The sequence below is a fragment of the Eucalyptus grandis genome, chromosome 11, assembly GCF_016545825.1.
Source record: "Eucalyptus grandis isolate ANBG69807.140 chromosome 11, ASM1654582v1, whole genome shotgun sequence".
NCBI lineage: Eukaryota > Viridiplantae > Streptophyta > Magnoliopsida > Myrtales > Myrtaceae > Eucalyptus > Eucalyptus grandis.
Genome location: NC_052622.1, coordinates 21,571,408 through 21,590,217, shown reverse-complemented (window position 1 = coordinate 21,590,217; position 18,810 = coordinate 21,571,408). Strand labels below are relative to the sequence as shown.

General features: G+C 41.3%; 1 protein-coding gene and 1 pseudogene across 1 annotated transcript; one reads left to right on the top strand and one right to left on the bottom strand.

The window, feature by feature from the left end:
• Positions 1–12,747: 12,747 nt before the first annotated feature.
• Positions 12,748–15,516, bottom strand: LOC108957058 (annotated as a pseudogene).
• A 529-nt stretch (positions 15,517–16,045) lies between these two features.
• On the top strand, positions 16,046–17,335 carry LOC120289826. Its single transcript, XM_039305182.1, has 3 exons — positions 16,046–16,404; positions 16,910–17,000; positions 17,090–17,335. The coding sequence occupies exons 1-3, from the start codon at positions 16,046–16,048 to the stop codon at positions 17,333–17,335; spliced, it is 696 nt and encodes a 231-aa protein (XP_039161116.1).
• Positions 17,336–18,810: the final 1,475 nt, after the last annotated feature.

The following is an 18,810-nucleotide window of genomic DNA, read 5'->3' as shown; positions in this document are numbered from 1 at the left end:
GAAGATTGTGGGCTGCAAATTGGCTGAGAATAGAGTTGAAACAAGTGGGAGGCCATGCAATGATCAAAATAAGAGATATTTGTGGCCAATGGAACCCTTCAAGTGCAATTGGCTTCATCCTCTTCAGTAGACCTACTTTCTCCATTTACAGGGCATTTTGAAGCTCTAAAGTTGCAGAGAAACCAGCCAAACTTCCCTTTTGCCTTTGCAAGTCGCCTGCCGAGCTGCTAGGACCATCGCGTCACCGTCGTGCCCCTGTGCGAGCCCGTCGTGCGTCGTCTACCCGTTCACCTCCAACTCGCTATCTCGCGAACCCAGTCCATGTCCGAGCCTCCCTGGTTGCTGTCGGAGCTTCGATCGCCGGCCCGTCCAGCCCACCGCGCCCGCTGCCCGCTTTGCAGCCCCGTCCGCCCATCCTCGTAGTTTTAGCCTTTTCCGTCGCTGTTCCAGCTCTCTTGGCCCAAGGAGCAGAAGCCAAGCCCTTAGCCCAACCGTGAGCTGTTGGGCCCGTTTTAGGCCTCTTCCGGGCCTTATTGGGTGTCGCCGCTAGGAGGTTTGTCACTTGTCCCCGCGTCGCCATCGCTGTGGTCACTGGATCGCAACACCGATGAATTTACTTACTAAACTCTACTTATGGAGTTAACGGTGTTTAAGGAATGATTAGTTTAGGCTAAGTATGGTTTAGGTGGTTAGTTAGAACCGATTAGTGATTTAATTATTCGATTTTGCATGTTAGGTGGTTAGAACGACTTAATTAGAGATTAGATAAGTTGTGCTATTTATCTAGATTTGTTCAGAAATTTTTCGGGTTCGTTTTGGTGTTTAATTAGGCATTTTCTACCTAAGTTTCTATTTTGGTAATTAATTGTATTTATTTAATTATTTATTATTTTCTGAAATTATACTTGGGATAGCTAGCGATCGGAATTTGATGCTGATTACAATGGTGTGCTTGGTTTATTTAATTGAGTGCTAATTTATGCAATTTGAGTGGAAATTGTAATTTTGGATATTTATTCCAAAATTATGAAACTTCGGTATTTTAATTAGAAAATACCGGGCATCAGTTTTTAACACCGAAAATGTCTTTATGGACTATATAAATAGTGAGATTTTCTAAAAGAAGAATATTGTATTTTTGGCTCAGGTCGACCGTGTACCCACACACGATTATTTTTATCGGGTATTTTTAACATGGTGATTCGACAACTTGTGGGAGCATTATTGTACGTTAGCTTGTGTGAGCATTATTAAATTGTCAGTTTGTGAGAGCAGTATACTATATCAGCCTATATGAGCTTGATATGTTAGCTTGTAAGAACAATATACCTTTTCAGCTTGTGTGAGCAATGATTGTTTATCAGCTTGTGGGAGTAACGATCCGTTTATCAGCTTATGGGAGCAATGATCTGTATATCAGCTTGCGTGAGCTATTATCTATCTATATCAGCTTATGAGAGCTATCATCTATATATCAAATTATGAGAGCTATGACCATCTATTTCATCTTGTGTGACCAGTGATCGTATCGAATGAATTGATAAATGGTATCGAATCGATAGATGGTGTTGAATTGATAGATGGTACGAATCATATCAATTGTATCGAATTGAGTTAATTGACTAAGTGGATCGATGGATTGATGATTTGATTTAAAATGATTGTTTGAGTATATGAATCATACTAACTTGTAGGAAGAAACTGAAGTAAGGTAAGTCTTCCATTTTGTGTGTGTGCATAGACTGCCTTTGGGCGTATTTTCTTCATAGTCGGAGTTGAGGGGGTGAACTTGCTGAGACATTGTCTCACCCTGTCATGGGCTCAACCTTTTCAAGTCTTTAGATGGTGGTTCCTTCAGAGTGTTTTGGCCAGCCCAAGAGGGTCACCGAACAGGTCACCGAGATTCCTCTTCCTGAGGGCCAAAGAGCTTGGGTTTATGAACTCGTGAGGACCATTGTCTGAGTCGATGCGGGTCTATCTCGGGGGGTACCCCATCAATTCAGAACGTGGTATCATCGCGGGCAAAATGGACCTAGAGAAAGTCCTCTCCAAGATTCTAAAATCCCAGTGTCTGTGTTAGAGATCACTTTTGGTGAGGGTATAGCTAACCCTCCTGGTGGTGCAGTGGTGGACCCAAGTTCCCAGGAGAGCTCGAGGTTTTTAGTTGGGGGATCGAACGCCTAGAGGACTTGTAGACTTTATGCTTTTATAAACTCTTATCTATAGACTAGTATTGTAAATAAACTAGTCACTGTGTATAAAGGTGTGTTGTGGTTGTGAAATTGTGGTCCCGTTTTCTATCCCATCTTTGTGTTGTTTGGGGATTTATTTAAACGCTTCTGCATGCGCATTAAAATGAATGGGTCGATGATGCATCTTAGGACATCGCAATTTAAATCAACCACCAAGGGATGGGCACGTGCTCAAGGATCGGGGCGTGACACTCAAGCCCTCTACTGTTGTGCTTGGATCCATCAAGGGTAGGGTTGGGACACCGATGATAGTGCTCAAGATGCTAGGCCCGATAATATCGAGGTTGAGCTTGGCTCCTCGACACTTGTGCCTGAGCCCATCAAGGTAAAAAAATTCAAATCAAATTTTCTAATATTTGGTTATTTTATTTTATTTATTCTTTTTTTTTTTTTTTGCTTCTTCCTTTGCCGATCGTTCAGCCTTGGCAACAACCTGCCATAAGCATGAGCTAACAAGCTCAAGCTTCGTCAGCCACAGGTGAGGCTCCACCTCACTAGATTCGGCAAGCCTGACCTTGCCATATCCCAACAAGGCTTGACCTCCCCCGAGCCTAGCGAGGTTGGCCCTCACTTATGACCTATAACTAGCCATCACCGAGGCTGAGTAATCGGTGGAGGAAGTAGGAAAAAGAAAAGAAAAGAATAAAATATACATTAAAAATCGATTTTTAAAAAAATTAAAAAAATTGTTCACATTAGCATGGTTGTATCGTGTAGGACAACCAAGTATCAACATCAACAATTTCTTACCAACTACTAGAAAATATTGCCATTCTTCTAGAAAATGCCTAAGATTAAAATGGGAGGAATGTCAATCCAATACAACTCTAATTGAGTTTCTACTTCTACTATTATAGAGATGGTAAGCTAAAATTTACATAAATGAAACTATGTAATATTTATAAGGGCCCAAAAGGTAAAAAGGCTATAAAAAATATTACTTTTTCTTTGTTGTTTTTAGGAAAATTACAATAATGTAAATATGAAAACTTGTGAATGGGTACCAACATATTGATTTAACTTTGTCATGAAAAGTTGAGAGACAGAGTTGAACAAATTAAAGGTTTAAAATTTACATTGAACATTTAGGAAAAGTTCTTGGAATGTACAATGACGAAACAACTGAGGATGGAGCTGCTAGCACTTATTTGCACAAACTCATCAAATCTCAAGCAAATGGCATTAGAAATCCACAAAGCACGGACTTATTCGACTACTATTAACACAAGAAAAGTGGAAATGCAAAAGACTTGTTTAGAGCTATCTAATTTTCTATTAAAACAAAATTGTAGATGATGATGGTGTCTAGTAGATTTTGAAGTTGAAAAGGCTGTACATGAGAATTTGGTAAGTCTGATAATTGTCTTGAAGTATGTTGATCTAGGAAAATACTCTTGGAGTGAAGTCAACTCGATCTAATTAGTATAGATTGTAAATTTTGCTTTAGATGGAACATACCCAAACTTAAGTTTCGACCTTATACTGAAGATAAGGAATTTCAGACTGAAAGAATTACATTTATTCCCATCCCGACTCAAGTTATGAACATAGCAAATTCATAACATAGTTATTTCAGAACGTAGCAAATTCATAACATAATAAGTTAAGAACAAGGCAAATTCAGAATGAGGCAAGTCTAGAATGTGATTGGTCCAAATTGTATAATGGTTAGTGATATAGTTTAAATTTCACACTTAAAAAGATTTGATTGACTCAATCTTATTTGATTGAAAAATCAATATTGAGATAAGTTCTTTTTAAATAAATAAGCTCTACTTATGAAAGCCAATGCTCTAGTTGTATGGGAGACCAAAATCTAGTGAAGATTTGCTTCTATCACTCGACAGCTATTTAATCTTCTTGATGCATATATGTCCAACCTACAGATTGGAAGACGATATTCTGGAAACTATCTAGCAACTAGTTTGAAAGTGAAGGAGTATATAAGAAAACCAAGGTGCCAAGGAGCAAGTAAGAGACGAGACTAAGAATCTAGAATTCCAAAGTCTGAGTGTATTTTGACCATACGTTTGTCTTTTGTAAGCTTCGATTTTGAAATTGTAAGAGTGACTGAGTGAGATAGTATGATCTATCAATGAGTATTAATACTCAATATTCTCTTGTTGATCATCTAGTGGAATCTAGTTAGTAGGTTGTTAGCGTGAAAGAATGGATGTAGATTTGATATAAATGGAATCACCATAAACCTCGTATACAATTTCTCATATCCCTAAACTCTTATTGTTTATTGTTATAGTCTATTGTACACTCGCAAGGTGCTTCTCAAGTCTATTCCACTGTACCACCGATTCTAAATTTTGTTCCAAAATCCAATCCTTGTTCAAACTTTGATCTCGACTCTTTTTATTCCACTTTAAATTGTCAGGATTTTATTTAATCACGTATTCACTCCTCTCTAAGTGATATTTGCTAGCTACTTTAGATGGTGAAGAAGAGTGTTAATCTCAGTCACGCCCATGCTTTGCTTGTGAAGAAAACGTCTTCTCTCAGTAAAGTCACTAGATTGTTGCGACTTGCATTGTCTCTAAAAAAACGACAACAAAAAATCCATGTGGTAAAGCCCTCCTAAGAGGTTATTCAATTTTGAATTAAATTTTTATCAAAAAAAAAGTTTCCATTTTTATGTCGAATTAATACAAAAATCTAATAAAATTACTCAAAATCTAATTTCTAATTTTTTCTAAATTTCTGAATATTTTATTTTTTATTACTTATTATTATTTATTTTTTATTACAAAAATGGGGACTCAAATTGGGTTAGTAAACCCAGTCCGAATGTGAGTGTCACCTAGACCTCATGTCGATTGTGTAAAGACAAGTATTAAGTTATATTGACTTTGTTTTTCTAAAATGATTTTATTTCTCTTTTTGTTCATGAGAACAAAAGAGTAAATTCTTTTACATTTTGTTTCTGTTCCACATTTATTCTCTCGGTTACTGATCTCTTCTGGGGAATAAAAAATTAATTGACATATGCAAATAGATTTTTGTTTTTTTTTTTTAAATTCTAGATAACAAAAGAATAGAAGAAATATAGAGAATAGAATCGTTACCGTATAGTAAGGGTGAGCATGGTCTGGGTAGGTGTTCCCACCCTCAATCCAGAACTACCCACTAAAGATCGATTCAAAAATTGGTACTAGGAATCACTCATTGATTCCATGGATTAACTTGGGAACCAAATCATCGATCCGGTCCGATTCCCAAGTGGATCCATAGAACCGATCCCAATAAGCTTCACACTTTAGTATTGTAATATGCAACAAAGAATTACACAACAAAGTCACCTCATCAAAGATACTCCTAGTTAAAGCCAATGAACTAACAATATTAGTATGTTAGGAAGTGTCTAAACAAGAGAGCACACTCACCAAGAAAATTTGCCTATGGTACGAGTTAGGGAAAACAAAAAATAGAATTTGTGGTAAGTATGTTATCTCACACGCACAACCCTTCCTTGGCCTCAAAATAGGGATTGTTTTTTAGCCACCAAATTCTTCTTTGCTTTTTGACTCATATCATAGAAAATTTTAGGGTAGCATAATTTTGATGCATAGGTTCCACGTTATGGCAAGTGTAGAGCATACTACTAGGATTGATATGAACATTTCTAGTTTTAAAGAATCATACCAGACATAAAGTAAATTTTAGCTTATGACCTCTACAATTTCATTTTAGGCTTCATTTGTTTCACGAAAACATTTTCCTCATTTTTCTGCTATTTGGTTGGTTTGGGAAAATGAGTCAAAAGAAGATGCTTCCCTACTAGAATTTAAATTCAGAGAAATGATTTCCTTTTAAAAAAATCGAATATCACCTTCCAAAATATGGCTAGATAACGACACTTAGACTAGAAACTCTATGCTTAGGTACAAAAATCCCAATGCTAATTCTCGCAGGGTGGGGGTACCAACATCTTGGCTCATGTCCATTTAGGCTACACTCAAGCCCTCTACTGTCGTGCTTGGGTCCATCAAGGCTAGGGTTGGGACACTGATGATATTGCCCAAGATGCTAGTGACATGGCCCACAGACGAAGCATGTCCAAGACTGTTCGTGATCGGCCGTGTCAAGCCCAAGGGCTTGCCTATGTGCAGCCATGATCGGTCCTCGTCCTGACTGATCTTGCATCAGTCCATGATCGACCCTAATCGATCCTTGATCAATCGACTGACTGATCCACTGATCGCCCCTGCATGATCCATGATCTGTGCTGATTTGTCCATGCATGATACGGGGGACGACCCGTGCACGACCAGTGGTCAACTCCCGATCCCGATCAATGCTCGAGCAGCCCCTGCACACGCCTGGAGTTGTTCACCTACTCCATGTCAGGCAGCTCTGACACACCTTTGCTGGCCCTAATCCACCCATGCTGCCCCCGATCTTGCTTCTTACTTGTGCCTGCACCATGGCTGTTTCCCAATACTTGTAGCCATCGAGTGGCCTGCTGGTAGCCTTGTAATAATGATACTGATTCAAACACAGCCGTTGGATTGGAGGGACGATCCACGGCCAAGATTAGACCCGAACTTGTATAAAAAGGGTCCCTCCCCCTCATTCGAGCTCAGCTCATTCACACTAAATACAATTCGCCCCTTGTGCAAATCGTCCCCTGTGTTGTGCGTGTGAGTGAGTAGGCTGACTTGGGATTACAAATCCTAAGGCCGCACGGTGTTTGATCGATTGAAATTGATTGACCCGTGACAAGTGGTATCAGAGCAATCATTCCTAATGCAATGGCTGATCCTCGTGCTGATGTCCCGGTCGTGCAAGGCAATGATCATGATGATCATGGGCGTCCAGCCGAGAAGACCACCCGGTCGAAGAAGAACTATGTTGTCTCGTGTTCGAGGGATCCGGAGGGGGATCTGGAAAACCGAATGACAATCCTAGAGGAGACTGTCACGGACGTCCAGGCATTGGTGGATGATTTGCACCAGACCGTTGATGGAGCGGAAGCCAGTAGGGAGGAGTTTTTGGCTGAAGTGCAAGAACTCCAGGCTGGCATGAGAGAGCTCCGGGTTGAGGTGATGGGGTCTCTCACGCACGAGCTATAGTAGCGGGACAAAACTAGGGAGGCCACGATGGTGGCCATGCACGCAGAGATGGCCGAGCTGAAAAGCAAGGTCGCGGAGCTTGCACGCGTGAATGAGGTGATCACCATGCAATCCCATGCCAATACACCTAAGCCGAAGGAGTTCAAGGACTCACGGGTGGCATAGGACGTGGACAACTTCCTATGGTACATGAAATGATATTTCCAGACCATGGGAACGACCGACGACGTGATCCGGGTAAACACTACAGCCATGTATTGAGCGGATGATGCGCTGTTATGGTGGCGACGTTGGTCGAATGGTAGGAATGGCAATCCTATCACGACATGGGCTCGATTCATCAAGGAATTTCAACGAACCTACTATCCTATTTATGTGGAAGAGGAAGCCCGCGGGGAACTCAAGCGCCTAGAGCAAAAAGGCGGAGTCCATGACTATGTGAAGCAATTCTCGGAGCTATTGCTCCAAATCCCATCCATGACCGAGACGAAGGCGTTCCACCTGTTCATGAGTGGACTCAAACCATAGGTCAAAAAAGAGCTCAAACAGTGTAATGCAACGGATCTCACAATGGTTACTTTCATGGCGGAGTCCCTTGTGGAATATAGGCCGGCAACCGCTGTCAAACCTGACTCTCAACCGAGAGAAAAAGGCCACTGGTGGGGGAGATCGGAGTTGGTACCATCGCCCGAACGAAGGTAGACCACCTTTGGTCCCTCCTAGGACTCAACCCAAGTCGAGTAATGGAGGATACAATGGAGGATACCATCGCAAGGTACGCACCTACAAGTGCTTCCTTTGTGACGGACCCCATATGGCTCGAGATTGCTCGAAAAGGGGAAAGTTAGGTGCGTTTGTTTGCGTTTCGTTTAAAAAAAATTGTTCCAGAAACAGAAATAGAAAAAGTGTTTCTGTTCCGGGAACAATTTCTGAACAAAAAAATACGTTTGGTAACTGTATAAAATTTCTGTTTCTGGAATAGAAAAAGAACAGAAACACGTTTGGTAACTGTAAAAAATTTATGTTTCTAGAATAGAAAAAACAGAAACACGTTTGGTAATGTACAAAATTTTTGTTCCAATTTTTTTTAAATTTTTTTAATAAAGTGTAAACTTGGTATTAAATTATCATTCTCATGAAATGCTCATCAATTTAATTTTGTTCATATTAATTGAAAACGAACATTCTAAACTTGATCATATTTGCTTACTTGGAAGAAATTTTTTAAGTTTGTACCAAAATTTTCCCATTTGTTTTATTTTTAATAAAGTGTAAACTTGGTTTTGAATTCTCATTATCATAAAATGCTCATCAATTTAATTTTGTTCATGGTGAGTAAAGTCAAACATTCTGAACATGGTTATAAGTGCATACTCTGAAGAAAATTTTATAAATAAACTTTGTACCAAATTTTTCTCACGTGCCTTTTTTTCAATAAAGTGTAAACTTGGTATTGCATTATCACTCTAACGAAATGCTCATCAATTTAATTTTGGTCATGGTCGGTGAAGACAAACATTCTGAACATGGTCATGTGCATACTTGGAACAAAATTACGTAAGTAAAAATCCCACAATAAGAGCTACCTAAAATAATAATACCTCATAGATCTCTACATAGACCCTTTCATACATAACATCACAATAATGAAGTAATATAGTTCATTGTTCAACTTCATCACATTGGATTTGATAAGTGAATACTTAAAAAAAAAATTACAAAAGTCGGAAACACAAAGTCATGAAATCTTAGGCATATTATGATCCATCGCCATTTTATTTGCAATCCTTGTCCTAAGCATGTTTATTCCAGGTGCATCATGCAATGTATCATCTGCAACCTCCAATTCTGTAGGTCCGCATGGATATTCCGGATCTCCATATAGGGAAAAGTTTCTATCCATCGCATGTTGATCACGAATGTAATTATGGAGAGCACAACAAGCAATTACAACAAGTGCTTGCTTCCGAATTGTAAATGGAGGCATCTGTCTCAAAATGGTGAATCGATTCTTTAATGCCCCAAATGACCTCTCAATTACATTTCTTAGTGAAGAGTGCTTCTTGTTGAACAATTCTCTTGCTGTCCTTGGTCGTCCCCCATTCCCTCTATACTCACTTAGATGATACCGATCGCCTCTAAATGGAGTTAAAAATCCTGGAAGTGCTGCATAACCTGAATCTACCACGTAATATTTCCCTATAACACGATATATATAAATTTGTTGTGATATTGAACCATTATATATAATTATAAAATTGTCTTCATAAACAAAGTAAGTACCAGGTGGTGGTCGGGGAAATTGCAGTTGCAGATTTTCGAGTGCTGCTGAAAGCACTTGACAATCGTTGGCAGATCCTTCCCATCCAGCATACACGAAAGTAAATTTCATATCAAAAGAGCAAATACACAGCACATTCTGGGTTGTTCTCCCACTCCTACCTCTAAATGGAATCTGCTTTGAGACACAGAACGATAGCATCTATATGGGTGCCATCCATAGCACCTAAGCAGCCCTGTTAATATATTAACAATCTAATATCATATAAGATTATCAACTACATGTATTTGACAGTATAAAATCAATATAAAAATCATACCTTGAAGTAGCGTTTATGACTAGAATCAATAAGAATTTCTTGTGGAATGACGTCAAAGGACGGTGGTTTGATTATCTCCTTTGAAAGTTTGATCATTGCTTTCAACACTTTATTGAAATACTTGCTGATCGTTTCTCCTGAATGTTGGAATTTCTCACATAAATCTCTATTTGAGTTATTGTGAGTAACCACACTTAAAAATATCCCAACTTGTTCATCTATTTGAACAAATCGACTATCTTTTAACCAACCCCTTACCCTCATTAAGTCACATAAATTCAGAAAAACATGTCTCTCCATCCTAAATGCTTCATATATCCTATCTGAATGTCCATGAACAATCTCCCTTATCCATTCTCCTCTTGATAATTGACTGTCCCTAATAGGTTCTCTCGTATGGAGGGACGTGTCCATCGCAGCTAAGCAGAGCCACGCTACCAATATGTTAATATCATCACCCGAGAATTGTTCAACCGGTTGTACTTGCTCATTAGACACACTATTTGATCCCCCTTCCATAGTACCTATACAATCACAAAAATGACCAAAACATCAATATAGATTTTGAAAACACATCCCAATAACAATCAATAACATAAGTCATAAAATCTCAATAAGATATGCCATTACATATAAGTACAAGAGTCTCAACACTAATCATATTTGAATAAACTAAAGATTAATAGATAATATACGTTATACAATCTAATGAAACTCCATGCAATTCATAATATATTTCCAAATATTTACTAAAGGAATTGAAGAAGGCCAATCCTCCTTGCGTGTATGCATGTAATGAAAGCCTCCCTCCATTCACGATCGACGCATGCTCGTTCCACGCTTTATTGTAAACATCTTGCTCTATCTCGGGCATACTATTTAGAATATGGACCGTAGTAGATACGGAGAAAGGGTCTACAGGTGGTTGTGTAGTCCCTGAGCTCGCAGAGCCATCACCAGATTGACTTGATGACTTAACTTTTAGAAAATCTTGTAGGGCTCTACAAGTTTCAGCAATACTGGATTGCTATTTGGGGTTCTATCCAATTTGTGCTTCCCACGAGCTGAAGTTCCAGTATCGTCTGTTGTAAAAAGTATGTCATCACTGTGGTGTCCAATGAAATCATTTGCATTGCTACCATCATAGTCACCATCTGCATTGACACCATCTACATCGCCACCACTATTGTCACCACGTACATTGTCATCACCATTGTCATCATCATCCGACAGATTCACATCTTGAGCACATCCTATGGCATGATCCCCAGTAGCATATGTACCACCAAAAACAATACAAAGCTCGTGATACCGAGGAAATCCATTCTTCCCGAATCTTGCCCACTCGACATTATCCTACAATTTTCACAATAATGACATTTCAGCAATATAATCATACATTTTAAAATTGACATCCGTAATGATATCAAAATGACCACAAAGTTAAGAAATACCTTGATATGAGATTCCCATATACTTGGATCGCCGACAACAACTCTTTTGTTCACATTATCCCAACCAAATCCGGACTGAGAAATGAGTTTGTGAAAACTGCCATATTGTTTTTTCAGTTTGTTTACCTTGTTCCTTAGCTGAACCATGGTAAATTGGAATCCTGTCTGTCTACTAAGTTCAGACTGTACATTCCTCCACCCCGCTTTGTTGAAAGTGGAAGAGGTGCGGTTTCCCTTTTTGACCTCATCCACCAATAAACCGATAAGTATATTGGTTACAGATTTCGTCCACTTTGCATTGAATGGGTGTCTCTCGGATGCCATTGAATCTTCGACCGGTTGAGCATCACATGAGTTATCAATTAAATCATTAACATAAAACCGTAAGAACTACACACCATACACAAAATTAGCATGGTAACCTATATGGATCCGTATACCCTATCCTATTTTGTGAACGGTCCAACTAAATTATAAGATCTCTAAGATTAAGACAATGAAAAAAGAAGCCGAGAGGCCAACCTTAGCGTGCGGATGATTGTTTCCAAATTCAGCAAATTGCGATTTATGTGGCAGGACTGCAAATTCCGAACGAGCAAGGGAAAAGAATATGTCTTCGTGGATTGGCACCGGCAAGGCGGAACTTTGGATGGATCCATCGAAGTTCTCAAAGCATCAGCGTCGATAATGGGTCCACCAACGCCAGTATTGTTCACCTGAGAAGGAGTCAACCAATTGAGATAGAGTGAGGATGTACCTTAAGTAAAGAAAAATTCAAGACAATAAGCAATAAGGCAACAACTAAACAACGCCCTCCATTCTCTGCAAATCCATAACTTAAAGAGAAAAATTGAAGCATTATAGCCATAAGATACCAAGGATCTCGCATAATGTATAATCCCCAACATTCCTACCAAAAAAAGTCGAACAACGTTGTTCTGATAGATTCACAAAGAATGCATTAAATGAACAAGTCGACAGCTATGCGGTCGCATATGAAAATGACATGGTAGGGCACAAAGTTTTCTAGCCGCTTGTCGCGACCTACAAGGGAGGAGAAGCAACACGTAAAAAACACCAAGACAAAACGTAGCGAGGGAGAGAATCGAGCCACTCTCCTCTTTTTTTTTTTTTTTTCTGTTCTTTTCTTTTCTTTTTACTTTTATTTTTCTCCTCCCCTTTAGTCTACCCTCAACACGTTCTCTTCTTCGGGCGTAATCTTCTTCCTTTTTATCTTTTTTCTTCTTCGATAATTTCCTCCCACGCCCGAAACAGGCCGTTCATTTCGAAGCCTCCATCGCTGAATGCCCAACCCATTCTCTCAAGCCGAGCACTATGAGCAAAACAACGGCTAAGCTCGTCATTTACTTCCACCATCGCCCATCCGAAGCCATTCGTTATTTGCGGCCAAAGTATCCAAGGGTCCAACGAAAACTGAATATAACGCAACGAATATCAAGGAAACTCATTGTAGATCACGTATTTCTGAAGGAGTGCAAACCGCCCATCTCAACCACCGTTGGCAGCCGACACCCCCCATTTATGACCACAAAACAGCGAATGTACAGTGTGCAGACAGGAGAGACAACCCAACAGAATCTCTTACACTCCGAGTACTTCCTTGTCAGCGAGGACCACCAAGACACGTTAAAAATTTGCAAAACAGATAGTAGGAACACAAAACGAAACAAAAAGAAAAGAAAAAGGGGAATGCCTACATTTTGTCTAATGATGTAAATGAAGACCAACAAACAACAAGAGGTTTATAACACGTGAAACCTGCCTATACGTGTTCAAGAACAACCGGGAATCGGTAATGCAAACACCTAGGCTGGATTAGACACATTGTCAAACGTGTGGTGAGTATGGACTGGGGGAATAATATTAACGATTTTTAGGACTCGGACTCATCGCCAGACTCAAAGAAATCGTCAAAAAAAAAAAAGCATCCAAAATCAGTAACATTAGTTCACTCAAACCTGACATGCGTGTGGACTAACAGAAAGAACAAGCCTCGACTTCCGATTGGATCAAAATGTGGCTAAGCCGCAAGGGTTCATAGAGACACACAGAAAATACTAATATTAGACCAAATCCAAGCAATACAGGACAAAACGCGAATTGAGAAGCTTAACACAAAGGCAGAAAAAGAAATAACAATAACTTGGACATTGATTCACATCACTTTGATATATTCAGCCACAAATCCATAGATCTACTAGATGTCATAGAGATTGAGATTAAAGAAACAATAATGTATAGAACTCGAGACTAATAAAAGGCTATTTCGTCATGCCCGATGTTGTCAATTGACAGTCCACACACAATGAAAAGTGTTGCCAAACTAATGCTGCCAAACCTAAAAAGTTTGTCGTTATTACATGCAGAATGAGCATGCAAGAAGTCAAATGGACATAATCACTCTGTCATTTCCAAAACCGCAAGGAAAATGCACCAACACATAAGAATTGCCATGAACTCGGTGACAGCAATAGAAAACTGAAAAAACTTTAAAACAGATTACAAGGAGGCAGCAATGAGAGAGATCATCTAAAAAGGAGCGTATGCAGGAAGGTAAAAGTAGATATTAGTGCTGACAACCAATCTATTTTTGAAGGGACAAACAGGCTCATTCTTGTCACTCATCATAGTTAGATACTGGCCATTGATAAGTATAGGCTTGAATAAATAGTTCTCAAGATTAGTATTGGGCAATCGAAAATAATAGAAATAAAATTATTTCGAATGGGAGTGCCATCTACTTTCAATTCACAATAACCATTTTTATAGATACCTTTTGCAGTTGATCCAGTAACTTCGAGCATGCCCAACTGCCGCCGGCCGTTCGTAAGTTCTTTCAATCTAAAAGGACCAAAATCTCATGGTTAAAGCGTATATTGCAAGCTAAATAAGAAAATGACAACTGAAAGAGAACCGTTCCAGATATTCCCTCGGTCAAAAGCCATCATTTCCTCCGAGGATAAAACCAACCTGAAAAAAATTGGATCACCAATTGCTTTTAGCAAATTCAGACGCTCCTGAAACTCTGCCGCCATACCATCTTCACCATCCATGTAAAGCCATTCTTGCACCTAAAACAATAGCCAAATAACTAATTAAATACCAGATTACATTGTATTTGTCTAAGCTATTGGGGATGAGAGGGAGGGAGGGAGGGAGGGAGAGGATAACCTCGTCAAGCTTTGCAATGAAAGATTGGCGTTCATCGCCAGTAGAGACCTTTTCAAGTTCCTCGACGTCTCAATCTGTGAGCAACAGGAGGCAAAAACATTAGCAACATTAGTTAGCATAATAGACAATAGGGCAAGTAGAGGAAAGACACAAATGCAAAACCTTGGAACCATGGAGATGAAGATAATTTGAAAGTGAACAATGTCCTCCGACAATACAATATTAGACCAAATCCGGAGATACAAGAGATCATATAATTAACTCTTAAAATTATGGACAAGCAATAGACTATAAGCATCTGAATGGGCTTCAAGAGAAAGAGACATAATTATTCATAGACCATTCAAACTTCCTAAACTTCCTAAATCAAGATTCTTACCTTTTCTTTTGTAGCATATTATGTAACCTTCCAAATTGTTCTTCAACTCGGCAGTTCTCCTTCTCTAACATGCACAGATACTAAACTCTAACATGCACAAATATTGCGGCCTTCTCTCAGACATTCTATCTAACGGTTAGTATGTGATTTAACCAACATGTTCCAGAGCGAGATTTATTGCAACATCGAGCCACAGATGATGCATACAAGCTTAAATAGATGTGTTTCATACTAGAGCGCTTCGTTCAAGCAAAAGTCGAGCAGTTGGCATGTGTTCATGAACTCGAGTTCTGGGTTCAAACCGGAAAGCATTCCTCAATGTAAGCAGAGCAAGGCTCGCTGCTCTGCTGGCTCGAGCAGAGAAGCAAGCGAGTAGACGCTCGCTGCTCATCTGGGCAAGGCTGCTGGTACAGATCTCGAGCGAGCAGACGAGCTGCTGCTGCAGATCTGGGCGAGCAACGCCGCCTGCATCTCAGCTGACTCGCCGAGCAAGCGTCTCGCAGATCTGGGCAAGTGCCGGCTTGAGCGAGCCCTCACACTCGAGCTCCGACCAGCCATCGCCCAGATCTGCGAGGGGTGGCTCTCGCCGAAGTGAAGACAATCGGTGAAGGAGGAGCAATGAGCAGGTTTACCTGGTGAAGGAGCAGTGGCTGTCGGTGCTGGAGAGGACGACGGTGGAGAAGCCGGATGGTCTCGAGACAGAGCGGGCTGTCGGTGCCGGAGAAGACGATGGTGGAGACACGCGGGAGGAGACGCTCGTCGCAGGAGGAGAGGCGGTGTTTGAAGGGAGCAAGAAATAGAAAAGGAACACGATTTTGTTCCTTTTTGTTCCTCAAATATGTTTCGAAATAAGAAACACAAATATTTTGTTTCTGGGAACAAAAGAACAAAAAAGGAACAGAAACGCACCCAAACGCGTTTATGTTCCTTTTTTGTTCCCAGGAACAAAAAAACAGAAATTTTTGTTTCTGGGAACATAAACAGGTGCCAGCCAAACGCACCCTTAGCGGCTTTTTGCAAGGATGATAAGCTGCGGGAGGAGTCGCGGTTGGGATCGTTGTGGATCCTTAGATCAATCAAGGCCAAGATGACCAAAGAATCCAAAGGAATGATGTTCTTGGACGTAAAGATTGGTGGTACCACGATGAGTGCGCTCATGGATACCGAGGCCTTCGCCCTCTTCATGTCCAAAGAGGCCGCGAAGAAGCTGAATCTTCTAGTCGAGACAAATGATGCCAGTTGGCTCAAAACGGTGAACTCCAAGGAAGTCCCGACCAAAGGCATGGCTAGGGGCATGGAGTTCCACCTTAGTCCATGGACTAGCCAAGAGGATATCGAGGCAATTCCCCTTAACGACTATGATTTCATACTCAGTCTAGGGTTTCTCGATCGGATCAATCCGGGTGTTATGCCCTTTACGGATTGCATATGCATCTTTGATAAACGGTATCAATGGATGGTCCTGATCTACCGTGAATTGGGACACGATAGGAAAATGCTATCGGCCATGTAGCTGACCAAGGGGTTACGGAAGGGCGAGGTGACCTTCTTGGTAGCATTGAAGGAGGAAGGCGTGGAAGAGAAGGAGGTGTCGGGAGAGATGGCCTGAGTCCTCGACACCTTCCAAGATGTGATGCCACTCGAGCTACCCAAGAAGCTGCCTCCTCAAAGAGAAGTTGATCACTGGATTGAGCTTGTGCTCGATGCTTGATTGTTGGCCACGGTGCCCTAGTGCATGGCACCACCTGAGTTGGAAGAACTAAGGAAACAACTCAAAGAGCTACTCGATGCTGGGTATATTCAACCATCCAAGGCCCCGTTCGGTGCCCTGATCTTGTTCTAAAAGACACATGACGGATCTCTCCACATGTGCATAGACTACCGGGCATTGAACAAGCTGACTGTCAAGAACAAATACTTGATCCCTCTCATAGTCGACTTGTTCGACCAGCTTGGTGAAGCCCGATGGTTCTCTAAGCTCGACCTTCAATCATGATGCTATCAAGTACGGATTGCTGAAGGGGATGAGTCGAAGACAGCATGTGTGACCCGCTACGGATCATATGAGTTCCTGGTCATGCCGTTTGGCTTGACCAATGCGCCAGCTATGTTTTGCACTCTTATGAATAAGGTACTACATCCGTTCCTTGATCGGTTCGTTGTGGTTTACCTTGATGATATTGTTATATATAGTCGAACGCTCGAGGAACACGTCGAGCATTTGAGTCGAGTTTTCCGGACCCTTTGGGAGAATGACTTGTATGTGAAACGTGAGAAATGTGCCTTTGCACAAAGAGAAGTCCTTTTCCTTGGGCACATTGTCGAGGGTGGACAAGTGCGGATTGACGTGGCCAAGATCCGTGCCATCGTTGATTAGGAGCCACCAACCAAGGCGATGGAGCCGAGATCCTTTCTCAATCTCACAAACTATTATCAGTGTTTCATCCAAGGATACTTGCGTCTCACCATGCCACTCACGGATATGCTGAAAAAAAAAGAAAGGCTGTGGGAATGGACGGATTGGTGTTAAGAGGCGTTTGATCGGTTGAAGCGGGCCATGACCAAAGAGCCAATGCTTGTGCTACCCGACTACACCAAACTGTATGAGGTAAAGACCAATGCTTTTGATTTTGCCATCGGTGGTGTCTTGATACAGGAAGGGCATCCGGTTGCCTTCAAGTCTCGAAAGTTGAACGGTACTGAGTGACGACATACGGTCCAAGAAAAGGAAATGACCACAGTGGTGCATTGCCTTCGTACATGGAGGCACTATCTCTTGGGATCGCAGTTGGTGGTGAGAACCAATAATGTGGCCACAAGCTATTTCCAAACTCAGAAGAAGCTCAACCCAAAACAAGCTTGGTGGCAAGACTTCCTAGTCGAGTTTGATTATGTGCTAGAATACAAGCCTGGAAAGTCCAATTCCGTGGCCGACGCCTTAAGCAGGAAGCTAGAATTGGCCAATGTGATCAGCCGGCCCGACTGTCCATGGACAGTTTGTATCAAGGAGGGGTTAACGCATGACGAAACGGCTTAAGCCCTCCTTTGATACGCTCAAGAGGGCAAGACAAGGCAATTTTGGCTCGAGGATGATCTCTTATACATCAAAGGACGGCGACTCTATGTGCCGCTCCACAGAAAGCTTCGAAAGGAAATCCTACACGTGTCACGACTCTAAATGGGCAGGTCATCCGGGAATCCACCACACCATAGCACTCGTCAAGGATTAATACTATTGGCCGCATATGCGGGACAACGTTGAGGCCTATGTGCGAATATGTCTCATTTGCCAACAAGACAAGATTGAGCAACGGTCACCTACGGTGCTCCTTGTGTCGTTGCCTATCCCGGAACATCCATGGGAGAGTGTCTCAATGGATTTCATCGTGAACTTGCCGAAGTTCGAAGGGTGTCGAACCCTCATGGTCGTGGTGGACCGATTCTCCAAGTATGTGACATTCGCGTTGGCCACTAAAGATTGCCGAGCCGAGGAAGCAGCCAAGCTGTTCCTCAAGTACGTCATCAAAAATTGGGGCATTCCACGCATGATCGTCAGCGATCGCAATCCTCGATTCACCCGGTGGTTTTAAACCCGGCTCTTCAAGTTGCTAGGGACAAACCTCAACTTTTCCACCAGCATGCATCCCCAAATCGACAGACAAACGGAGCAGGTGAATGCATTGCTGAAAATCTATCTCTAGCACTATGTGAGCAACACGCAAGCGAATTAGGCGTGGCTGATCGACGTGGCCCAATTCTCATACAACTTGCAGTGAAGCGAGTCCACAAACTAAAGTCTGTTCGAGATCGTGACTGGGCAACATTCGCTCATGCCGAGTGTGATCGCCTCGG

Coding starts and splice junctions, on each gene's coding strand:
- LOC120289826 (XM_039305182.1), top strand. CDS start 16,046: ATGACCAAAGAATCCAAAGGAATGATGTTCTTGGACGTAAAGATTGGT. Junction 16,405..16,909: donor ATATGCATCTTTGATAAACG/GTATCAATGGAT, acceptor TTGTTCGACCAG/CTTGGTGAAGCCCGATGGTT. Junction 17,001..17,089: donor GGATGAGTCGAAGACAGCAT/GTGTGACCCGCT, acceptor CTTATGAATAAG/GTACTACATCCGTTCCTTGA.